General features: G+C 42.0%; 1 protein-coding gene across 4 annotated transcripts in view; it reads right to left on the bottom strand.

Annotated features, from left to right (window-relative positions):
• The window catches only part of BCOR (BCL6 corepressor), a 67,507-nt gene that overhangs the window by 10,409 nt on the left and 44,451 nt on the right, over positions 1 to 12,647 (bottom strand). For all 4 annotated transcript variants that reach the window (XM_056858124.1, XM_056858126.1, XM_056858127.1 and 1 more), the window contains 3 exons: positions 6,030 to 6,175; positions 4,123 to 4,200; positions 3,860 to 4,010 (listed from right to left, as the gene is read on the bottom strand). In XM_056858124.1, coding sequence (XP_056714102.1) covers positions 3,860 to 4,010; positions 4,123 to 4,200; positions 6,030 to 6,175 — 375 coding nt within the window. The remainder of the gene's footprint in view (positions 1 to 3,859; positions 4,011 to 4,122; positions 4,201 to 6,029; positions 6,176 to 12,647) is intronic.

Genomic DNA, 12,647 nt, shown 5'->3' with positions numbered 1-12,647 from the left:
GACACTTCCCTCTTCAGAGAAGAGAGCTTCTAATGTGAAGCAAAAGCCAGGCTGACAGTACCAAGATACATGAAAAAGAACCTATGAATGGCTCTCTTATGATGTGGCAATGGAAAAAGCATATTGTGACATCTGTCGCTTAGCAGTAAATAACATGAATGTTCCTCTTCCAAACACATCAAGAGACAAGGATGCACGTGAAACTGTTGATCAAAATGGCTTCTCAAACTGGAAGAAGTCACTGTTTAGATTTCAGACCCATCAGAATTCTATCTTGCTCTGTGCAGCTGTCCAAGCTATAGCCTCTGTTAAAGCAGGAGTAAATGTACAGAGCAAGTTTTCAGAAGGCCTGCAGAAGCAAATGCAAGATGCTAGAAAGGTACTGCTAACCATTTTAGCATCAGTAAGGAACCTTGCCTGTGAGGGCATTGCTATATGCAGTCATGATGAGGAAGAGTCAAATCCTTGCTGCTACGTGCTACAGATGTTCCACACCTGAAATCATTATTGAATCGTACACACTTCAAATGGATTTCACCTACCATTGTGAATGAAATGCTTGAGATCATGGCTCACAATGTTCTACGTACATTAGTGAGAGAGATTAAAGCAGTCTGTTCACACAGTGGCGAACCAGGTGCCTCCAGGAAGCCCACAAACAAGACAACTGCAGCAGCATCCTGCCTGTGTTCCATACCACCTAATATAATAATAGAATCATAGTTGGAAGGGACCACCAGGGTCATCTAGTCCAACACCCTGCACGATGCAGGAAATTCACACTACCTCCCCCCGCACACACACTCAGAGCCCAGAAGATGGCCAAGATGCCCTCCCTCTCATGAACTGCCTAAGTTCATAGAATCAGCATTGCTGACAGATGGCCATCTAGCCTCTGCTTAAAAACCTCCAGGGAAGGAGAGCTTACCTCCTCCCGAGGAAGCCTGTTCCACTGAGGAAACGCTCTAACTGTTAGAAAATTCTTCCTAATGTCTAGACGGAAACTTCTTTGGTTTAATTTCAACCCGTTGGTTCTGGTCCGACCTTCTGAAGCAACAGAAAACAACTTGGCACCATCCTTTATATGACAGCCCTTCAAGTACTTGAAGATGGTTATCATATCCCCTCTCAGTCTTCTCCTCTTCAGGCTAAACATACCCAGCTCCTTCAACCTTTCCTCATAGGACTTGGTCTCCAGACCCCTCACCTTCTTTGTTGCCCTCCTCTGGAAACGTTCCAGCTTATCTACATCTTTCCAAAACTGAACACAATACTCTAGGTGAGGTCTAACCAGAGCAGAATAAAGTGATACCATCACTTCACGTGATCTGGACACTATATTTCTGTTGATGCAGTCCAAGATCGCGTTTGCCTTTTTAGCCACCGCATCACACTGCTGACTCATGTTCAGTGTTTGGTCTACTAAGACCCCAAGATCCTTTTCGCACACACTACTGCTAAGACAAGTCTTCCCCATCCTATAATTATGCATTTGATTTTTCCTACCTAAATGCATTTTATTGGTTTTAGCCCAATTCTCCAGCCTGTCAAGATCATCCTGTATCCTGGCTCTGTCTTCTACTGTTTTTGCTAACCCTCCCAACTTAGTATCATCTGCAAATTTAATAAGCATCCCCTCTATTCCTTCATCCAAATCATTTATAAAGATATTAATCAACACAGGGGCCAACACAGATCCCTGAGGTACTCCACTAGTCACTTCTCTCCAACCATTAACAAGCACTCTTTGGGTGCGATCTGTCAACCAGTTACAGATCTACCTAACAGTAACAGGATCTAAATCACATTTCCCCAATTTGTCAACAAGAATATTATGTGGGACCTTATCAAAAGTCTTACTGAAATCTAGAGAAACTATGTCTACAGCATTCCCCTGATCCAGCAAGGTAGTAACTTTCTCAAAAAAGGAGATAAGATTAGTCTGACATGACTTGTTCTTGAGAAACTCTTAGTAATCAGATCCATCCTTTCTAAATAATGTCATAGCAATGACTCTGGGCCAGCCCCAGCCCCCCCCCCTGGGAAATTGGAAAGTCTACGCCCCTGGTTAGATATACCTTTACATTTGGATGTCAGGCAGTCAATTCTGCATGCATCTTTATCTAGACCAGTGGTTCCCAAACATTTCGGGCCACCGCCCCCTTGGTTCCACATACTCAACCCCAGCGCCCCCTACCCTATCCTATAAAAAGCATTATTCAAAATAGGGGTTTGCATGACTCACTAAAGGAGATAATAACAATAAAATTTCAAAACAGTAACAATTAACTGAACATCTAATCAAAATTAAATTAAAACTTGTTAGTTGAAATTTATTCAACAAAAGTGATAAACGATCCAGGGGTGACAGGGTCTTCAAAGTCTGGAAAAAAATCCTGATATATTGTCGAAGGCTTTCACGGTCAGAGTTCATTGATTCTCGTAGGTTATCCGGGCTGTGTGACCGTGGTCTTGGTATTTTCTTTCCTGACGCTTCGCCTGCAGCTGTGGCAGGCATCTTCAGAGGAGTAATACTGAAGGACAGTGTCTCTCAGTGTCAAGTGTGTAGGAAGAGTAAAATATATAGTCAGAAGGGGGTTGGGTTTGAGCTGATTCATTGTCCTGCGAAGTATTAAAGGTAATGCGCTAATCATTGTCCTGTAAGTATCAAGATAATGTGCTAATGAGGGTGTGGTATGTTAATGTGGAACCAATGTTATTAAAAGTAATGTGCTAATCATTGTCCTGTAAGCATCAAGATAATGTGCTAATGAGGGTGTGGTATGTTAATGTGGAACCAATGGTATTAAAGGTAATGTGCTAATCATTGTCCTGTAAGTATCAAAATAATGTGCTAATGTACCACACCTTCATTAGCACATTATCTTGATACTTACAGGACAATGATTAGCACATTACCTTTAATACTTTGCAGGACAATGTCTCAGCTAAAACCCAACCTCTTTCTGACTATATATTACTCTTCCTACACACTTGACACTGAGAGACACTGTCCTTCAGTGTTACTCCTCTGAAGATGCCGGCCACAGCTGCTGGCGAAACGTCAGGAAAGAAAAGACCAAGACCACGGTCACACAGCCCGGATAACCTACAAGAACCAAAAAACCCTGATAAGTTTCCACCAAATTTGCCAGCATGATGCCATAGTTTGATCTATTGTAAATGAGTGAACAACACAGTTGAGGGGCCCCACCTCTAGTGCCCCCCTGCTGCCCTCTTGCCTCTTAGTGCCTCCCTAGATAACCCCACTGGCCCCCAGGGGGAGGTACTGCCCACTTTGGAAACCACTGATCTAGACACTAAAAACTCATGACTGTAATACTCACTGATTGGAATGGAAACATTTTTTATACATATATACACTCAAAAATAATTAACTCGGTACAATTGTAATTGATTCCAGAGGAATGTGGATTGTACCCACAGCTTGTTTTTGCATTTAAAAGAAGCTGGAGATAAAAGTTGATTTTTACACCCAGTATAAGTGAAATATGGAATGAAAGCCCACAGCTACTAAAATCAATGACAGAAGAATCACAGTAAGTTCCCTGGGACAAGAATGATTAACCTTCATATATGTCAATTTTGACTCATTACATAAAAGTCACAAAAGTTAATGACTAACCCAAGTATTTATTACACCTACAGCCTGGTGAAACAATTTTATTGTTAATGTTAAAATAAGAGAATAATCAGAATTAATTAGTATAGATTCAAGAGGTTTTACATACTTAATTACAAATCGAAATCTAGTCAATTTTAGTAGTGCCACATTATCTGCCAGCTTGAACAGATTTTCCAACCATTACCTCCCCATACACATTACGATGTTTCTTACCCCTGAGAAAGAGACACCTGGATGTTGTAACAGGGCAAGAGAGGCACATCTGAGAATTCAAACTCAAAGATATCACTAAAGCCATCTTCATCTTCATCATTTGGGCCAGGTGGGTTAGAAAGGATGTCAAACCCTGACTCAGTTTTTGGTTCTGTTTAAACAGTAAAGGATAAAGGACACTGTTAAAGATACATGGCACACTTTACTACAAATGTGTTCCTCTCTTTCCCAAATACATAGTAAGAAAGGAAACATTTGCTTACCACACACAGAACTGCCAAAGAACTCCCAGTACATGCCAGGGTCATCGACATCTCGACCTTGCAGATCAGTTAAATACTCTAGAAAAAAACATAAACATCAAATGCAGAGGTCAAAACAAAAGACTGACAAGTTTTGAAGACAGTCTGTCATACAGAATCAACCCATTCATGCTGCCAAAAGTTTTGCATTCAAAGGACATAGCACCAAGGTTAGTGATCACTTTCCAGCTCACTATGGATCCCCCAATATGACAGCATCTCTCATCCTACTCACTCTCCAGTTCCTTCCCCTGCTTCCATCTACATTGGTTGGCTCCCATCCTTACCATTAGCATCTGCATTCTGCTTATGCCTAAAATAGACTGTGAAAAGACAGGCTAAAAAACCTCAGATTACTTTAAAGAAGTTGCACTAAAGGAGAAAACAGCTTGTGAACTTTTATATACACATAAAAATTCAGAGATATTCCCTGTTTTTTTCTGGGCAAGTACAGGCTACACTGATTTAAGGCTGAATTTCTAGCATTAGTCCCCAGTGCCAATACAAGTCCAACAGAAGGACAGTGTAGCCAATGTGACGACACCTCCAGAACTTCCAGAAAGACTGGGCCTATGGGGGGACCTGTTTTGTACATGATCACTAAAACCATTAAAAAAAGTTCCAAGATTGCAGCTGTTATCATAGCCTTGGGCTAAACTACAGCATTTCAGATGCTTAATTTTCAAGCAAGGATGTAGGCAGTAATAGAAAGTATCCTGATTCTTGATGGGCAGCCTGATCTAAAAGCAGCAGCCATACCAGACAGATGCTTGAGTACTGCAAATGTACATGCATGCACATACCGTATATACTCGCGTATAAGCCGAGTTTTTCAGCCCCCAAAAAGGGCTGAAAAAGCCAAACTTGGCTTATACGCGGGTCAATACGGTAGGGGAGGGGAGGGGGGAAGAAGGAGGAGGGAGGAGGGAACTTACTGCCGCCACCGGGCCCCGGCCCTTGCCCGGCGGCGCTGCCGCTGCTCGCAGCCTGGGGCGGCCTGGGGCGGCCTGGGGCGGCCTTCTGCAGCTGCAGGGAGGCTGCCCCGGCCCTCGCCCGGTTGTGCCGCCACCACCGCCAGGCCCGCGCCGCTTGCTGCCGGGAGCCCAGGTAAGCCTGCGGGGGGGGGGGGAGGGGTTATAAGCCAACCCTCGGCTTATATGCGGGTGCCTAATTTTTCCCCATTTTTGGGGAGAAATTAGGCACCTCGGCTTATACGCGGGTCGGCTTATACACAGGTATATACGGTACATACACACCATTCACTGTGCTACTATAGCATCTCACAGACTTAAAGATGCTAAATGGGTCTCGGTCTGGTCAGTGTCTGGAAGGGAGACCTCCTAGGTCTCTTCCAATTCTAATTCTCTATGACACTCTCATTTGGTTTCAGCTGGTGCTGCCTAAGAATGCCCAGCACTAATCTACTGGAACCAGCACCAAAGGCTAAAAGGAAAGACCATGGAATAACAGCACCAAATACATTGTGATGAGTCTCGGCCTTCTGCCCATAATCCCCCTTTTAGTTGACTTCTGGATGACACATTATAACTTCCCTCTCACCAACTATGCAAGAGTAATGGACAGACCAAGGTATATCTAACAGCCAAGCATTACAACCCTAGCATATTATTTTGCAGTCCCACCATGTTCAGTGGTAGTTACTCGCTAGTAAGTGTGCTTAGGGAAACGTCACATAGTGGTTACATTTTCACAACTGTGCTTAGAAGACTGATGGGAAAGTCTTTATTTGTGTTACTCATTTCCTTAGCAGCCATTACATTGACACATTTTTACTACGGTCATATGAAGTGAGCAATCAAACATTGGTAGAGAAAGGCACCTTTACACAAAGCAAAATAATCACCTACCTGTTAGAAAGGTTTCCATTAGTTCACTGTGTGTCATTTTCACAATTGTTCTACCTGAGTATGTAGCAAGTGTCGGGTCAGCGCCATAAGAAAGCAACAATCGGGCAATTTCTAGGTGATCATTTTCCACAGCATCATGGATGGGCCTAGAAAAAGAACATGGTTTCAGACTTATGCATTATATGTACTAAGGTGCATTTTGTTTTTATTTATAGTGGCAAATGTAAACAATTATTTTTATTATAAATCACTATGGGGGGCAAATTGTACTAACAGCTTTTCTCCACATTTTAAAATAAGAAGTTAACTTTAGAAGCTAGAACTAGCTTTTACAATGCATGTGCACAGGTTATATTAAAACAGAATGTTCCCTTAAAGGCAGGGCGTGGTTAACCATTAATCACCACTGTGATCACTTTAGCTACATCTCTTCCCTTCCTTCCATCAGTTTAAGCCAACACCATTTTGAGTGGAAACCCTGCTTCAGAGTAAGCCTCGACATTTTAGATGCTGTTTTGCAGAGGGCAACAGAAATTTGGTTCTTTTTGTTTAATTCAGCTGTAGACATTGTGTCCAGCAACCTATAATAATGTTCTAGACTGGAGCCATTTTAATGTCATTGACTAGGCCTGAGAAGGCACACTAATTTCATTGTCCTCTGATTGAGGTGTTCAAATCAAATTGAACACACATAATTCTGTAAGAGGTTCCATATTTGGTACCCTAAAGTCACTTAAGAAAATAGGTCTAAGAGATAGCTTGTGTATTTACATCGCAGTATTCATATACACACACATAACTTGCAAAATATTATTCTTCAAAAAGGCAAAACAAATTGTTGTCTTAATATTTTATGATCTGCTATAAAGTTATAGATTTTGCTATAATAACATTCAAGAACGTGCAAAAATACTAAAGGCCTCTGCTTTGTAACTCAAGGAGAAGAGAAGCTCACAGGTATACTTAAAATTACTAGCTGAAACCAATTTTTAAATTAAAGGTGCTTTCTCACAATTATAACCATAAACAATGCTACACAAAATGCAATTCTAGAAATGGGAATCTTCAATCTTACCTGCATCTGCAGGTACATAAATATTAGACAAGCAGGTATAAGGCCATATGGTCAAGTGGCTCAGGCAAAACAAGTTGAACCCAAACCAGATGGAGGCGACACTGGTCAGCAAGCCTGATGCTTTGGAGGGATTACACTCAGTTCTTTGGAGTGGGATGGAGTGGAGTGGGATGGGCCAACTGCAGAGCAGATAGAGCTTGGGAGTTCTCATGGAACCAGTCTTGCAGTTTGACAAGTAGGTTGGTGAAATGGCTAAGAGTGCCTTCTGTCAGCTGCATCTAGTTCACCAGTTCTCTTCCTTCTCAAATTCTGCCTATATGGCTATGCTAATCCATGCTTTTGTAACCTTACTGTTGGACTACTATAACATGGTCCACATGGGGCTGCCCTTGAAGACAGTTCCGCAGCTGCAACTGGATCAGGATCCAGTAGCCCAGTTGCTGTTAGGGCTAGCTGAAGAGACATCTTGCCTATTTTAAACAGCTACATTGGCTGCTAGTTTGTTTCACAGATCAAGTCAAGGAGTATCAGTCAGAAGGTAAATTCATGGCAGCTGCAACAATGAAAATTCACTTATTCTAAATTATAATTTAGACTGACTCATGAAAGGGAAAGAGAGAAGGACTTCAGTCCTTGATATTCATTCGCCACAAATACCCTCAACAAGTGAAACGCTCACAGGTATGCTGCTCTCCCACTGGGCAAACTCTAAACCTGGCTCTGGCCAGGAAAGGGGGGCCTATAAATCGAATAAATCGAATCAAACAGAATCTTTGCCCTAGATGCTGATTCTGTAAGAGAGGTAGGAGACGGCTGTGGGAGTTTGCTCTTTGCTTAATTTCAGATATTTTAAGGCTGGCTCAGGCTGCAGTTAATGCACTGATAAGGGAAAGCACCTTTCTCAAGGGCATTGTCTTCTTTTTCACATTTTTCAGGACACAATAAAGACTAAGAATACCCACAGATAGTCTCCTGTCCAAGGAGGCACCAAAATGTGTACCAGATATCATGATCTGCATATAAACCATATAGTTCTTGAATTTGAGAGGCCAAATATACCAATCCTAAAACACAGTAATTTGCAAGCTACATTGAAGTGTATTTAATACTGGCACAAACTCAACATACCCACATAATAGAAAGTCAACAGATATATGTTGATTTTCTATGTACCTGGAATGCACAACGTTTGACTGAGCAATGTTATAGCATTACACCACACATACATGTGGCAGCCAACAAGATAAACATCCCATTTTTGCCATTTGGCAGGGGTGATTTAAAGACAACAACACAGAAACGCCAAGAGCCTGACATGACACAATAGAGGTTGTTGGGGGGGGGGGGTGTCTCAAATTGTGTGAGCCTGCTGTATACTGTACTTTCACTATCGTCTATGCATTTATTATTCTGTAATCAGAAGCAATAGTGCAAGGGAATTAAGCCACCAACTTTAGCAACCCGAAGCTACATTTTCCCAGAGCAATGAAGAGATGCTTCTATTTCCACAAAGACCTTCAGAGGTATATGTGGGCATCATACAGCTCAAAGGGCAACAGCAAATTATTTACGCAATTTAGACTGGTGACCAACAGTACAATGACATAAATGACAAACTCACTATTCATTGAGGAACAAAGCTTTGGCACTCCCAGTGTATGCCATGTCTAGAAAGGGCAAGAGATATCAAGCAAAACTGTACAACTCAAGCTCAAGATGTACTTTCTCCCAAAGAGCTGTGCATATCCAGGCCCACAAGGCATTGCATACCTGCTGTGGCTGAGCACATGAGAGACTGTGTTGTGCTTGTGTTGATTCCTCTGCTGGGGGGGGGGGGTTGGCCAGGGTTATTGTTAGGGCTGTGGCTACTCTTCCTCCTCAGTTCTCTGCCCATGAAGATCGCATCACGTTCAAGAGCAGCTGTCTCTCTCCGGCAGCAGCTTCATTCATCCTCCCACCAGCCCCAGGCCAGCAAGAACCTGCTTCCTCTCTCAGCTGCTGCAGGCAGCCAGAACAGGAAGCAGGCTGCTCTTCCAGCCACATAACCCAATCTCTTTTACACACACACAAACAGACATACACACACACAGCAGCGGCTAAAAAAGTCGCCTGGCTCTCCTGATCCCACACATGGGTTCCATTTGGAGCAGCAAAGCTGGTGTACCGGAAAGATATGAAAAATAAGGGGAAGTTAAGTTCAAAATCTAGGAAATGGCCTATAGGAGCAGAGGATAAAAGAGGATATACTAAACACCAATTTTTTAAGTTATGTTTTGACTAACATGATCAGTGTTATTCATTTTAAATTTCTGCATGGAAAGAATAAAAAGGAATGATCTTGTATGTATAATGCTAGATAGAAGTTACTGGCATAACCCTAGTCAGATGCAAAGGAAAGGGGGGGAGTGGGGACAGAGAAAGACAGAAACACATGGGAGGTTTTGCTTTGGATTTGCCGCTCTCTAGATGCACATTTCCCCCATCCCAATTCTCAAAACTCAGCATGGGGGCTTATTTTTTAGTTCTGAGAATTGGGCTGGGGAAAATGTGCATTTAAAGAGTGGCAAATCCAAGACAAAACCTCCCATGCATTTTCAGCGAGCGAGCGAGAGAGAGAGAGAGAGAGAGGGAGACTTTGCATTGTGGCAAAGAGGCAGAAAAATGGGATTCTATTGTGGCCTCTGCTGCCAAGTTGAAATAGAGCTGGGTATTTCCTGCTCAGGAAAATGGCTCTGAAGTGAACAGGAAGTATTATGCACTTTCCAAAAATGAATCCAGTTACTTTGGATTGTTTGGTTTTTCATTCAAGGATTTTTTATGGTATTGTCGAAGGCTTTCACGGTCAGAGTTCATTGGTTCTTGTAGGTTATCCGGGCTGTGTGACCGTAATCTTGGAATTTTCTTTCCTGGAAAGAAAATTCCAAGACCACGGTTACACAGCCCAGATAACCTACAAGAACCAATTTTTTACGGTGTTCACCACTATTATGAGATGTACTCCCACCAAAATAAAATAATTCAAAGAACATGTCATCTTAATTTCACCCATACCTTAACGTACACATTTGCCACTCACTGTATCACGATTGTGTTCTCTACACTCTGACAGCGATGTGCCTTGTCAAGAGACCCTTCACTAAGGAAATGAGAGAGGGGAGGGGGCCCCTGGATCAAGGGCCGAAGGAGTGGCTCTCATCTCGTGGCTTTCCATTCTTCAAATCCAAAGCAAATGCTGACTGAAGCAACATCAGTATGGATTTGAGTAACATTATCGCTCCTTTCAGCATGTGCATTTGTTATTATAAAGTAACTTAAGAATTGTCGAAGGCTTTCACGGTCAAAGTTCATTGGTTCTCGTAGGTTATCCGGGATGTGTAACCGTGGTCTTGGTATTTTCTTTCCTGACGTTTCGCCAGCAGCTGTGGCAGGCATCTTCAGAGGAGTAACACTGAAGGACAGTGTCTCTCAGTGTCAAGGGTGTAGGAAGAGTAATATATAGTCAGAAAGGGGTTGGGTTTGAGCAGAGTCATTGTCCTGCAAAAAGTAACAAAGGTAATGTGCTAACCATTGTCCTGTAAGTATCAAGATAATGCGCTAATGAGGGTGTGGTATGTTAATATGGAACCAGTGTATCCTGAAGTGATCTGTTAATGTGTGAAATCCAAAGCTAATCTGCATGGCTATTGTGGACTGTAGTCTTTGTTAGTCTGGAGGTTTTCAGGACAGGAAGCCAAGCCTTATTCATTCTTAAACTCTCTTCTTCTCTGTTAAAGTTGTGCTGATGTTTATGAATTTCAATGGCTTCTCTGTGCAATCTGACAAAATAGTTGGTAGATTTGTCCAGTCTTTCAGTGTCTTGGAATAAGACCCTGTGTCCTGTTTGGGTCAGTCCATGTTCAGCCACTGCTGATTTCTCAGGTTGGCCAAGTCTGCAGTATCTTTCATGTTCTTTTATCCTTGTTTGTATGCTGCGTTTTGTGGTCCCGATGTAAACTTCTCCACAGCTGCAAGGTATACGATATACTCCTGCAGAGGTGAGGGGGTCTCTTTTGTCTTTTGCTGATCGTAGCATTTGTTGTATTTTCTTGGTGGGTTTAAACACTGTTTGTAGGTTATGTTTTTTCAAGTTTCTCCATCCTATCAGTGACTCCTTTAATAAATGGCAAGAATACCTTTCCTATGGGCGTCTGTTTTTCCTGAGTTTTCTGATTTTTGTTTGGTTTAATGGCCCTTCTGATTTCATTCTTGGAATAGCCGTTTGCTAGCAGTGCGTGATTTAGATGATTAGTTTCTTCCTTGAGAAACTGTGGTTCACAGATCCGTCTTGCACGGTCCATTAATGTTTTGATTATTCCTCTTTTCTGTCGGGGGTGGTGGTTGGAGTTTTTGTGTAAGTAGCGATCTGTGTGAGTTGGTTTCCGGTAGACCTTGTGACCTAACTGAAAGTTTGTTTTACGGATGACAAGGGTATCAAGAAATGGGAGTTTACCCTCAATTTCCTTTTCCATGGTAAACTGAATGTTTGAATGGATATTATTAAGATGGTTTAGAAAGTCCATTAATTTTTCTTCACCATGGCTCCAAATAGTAAATGTGTCATCTACAAACCTGAACCAGACTGTAGGTTTGTAAGGTGCCGATTCGAATGCTGGCTTTTCAAAATATTCCATGTAAATGTTTGCTATTACTGGACTGAGTGGACTTCCCATAGCTACTCCATCAATCTGTTCATAAAATTCTTTATCCCATAAGAAATAACTTGTTGTCAGACAATGGTGAAATAAGGCTGTTATATCTTCTGGAAAAATCTGGTTAATCAATGAGATTGTGTCTTTTACTGGAACCTTGGTAAAGAGGGATACAACATCAAAACTGACTAATATATCCTGTGGATTGAGTCTCAACAGACTGATTTTGTTGATGAAGTGAGTTGAGTCTTTGATGTAAGAAGTGGTTTTTCCAATGTGGTCCTGTAGGAGGGTGGTCAAATATCTGGCTAATTCATATGTTGGGGAACCAACAATATGGTTCCATATTAACATACCACACCCTCATTAGCACATTATCTTGATACTTACAGGACAATAGTTAGCACATTACCTTTGTTACTTTTTGCAGGACAATGATTCAGCTCAAACCCAACCCCTTTCTGACTACAGATTACTCTTCCTACACCCTTGACACTGAGAGACACTGTCCTTCAGTGTTACTCCTCTGAAGATGCCTGCCACAGCTGCTGGCGAAACATCAGGAAAGAAAATACCAAGACCACGGTCACACAGCCCGGATAACCTACAAGAACCAATAACTTAAGAATTGTATCAAAACAAATGCATCTCTACAGGGAGTTTTAAAATAGCATGAAGGGGAAAACGTGTCACACCCTATGCCTATTTTTCTCAGAAATAAGTTAGAACTGAAGAAAACTATTATTTTCTTCCATATGGAAGCCTTTGGGATATCATCTCAGAAAGGAAGGACCACTCTTTAGGAAGGACCTCCCAGACAATAAATGTGTACCCAGAAGCACTTGTGGCTGCTGG

Source organism: Euleptes europaea, chromosome 12 (assembly GCF_029931775.1).
Source record: "Euleptes europaea isolate rEulEur1 chromosome 12, rEulEur1.hap1, whole genome shotgun sequence".
Taxonomy (NCBI): domain Eukaryota; kingdom Metazoa; phylum Chordata; class Lepidosauria; order Squamata; family Sphaerodactylidae; genus Euleptes; species Euleptes europaea.
The sequence above is the reverse complement of the archived record's forward strand: the minus strand, read 5'-3'. Positions and strand labels throughout refer to the sequence as shown.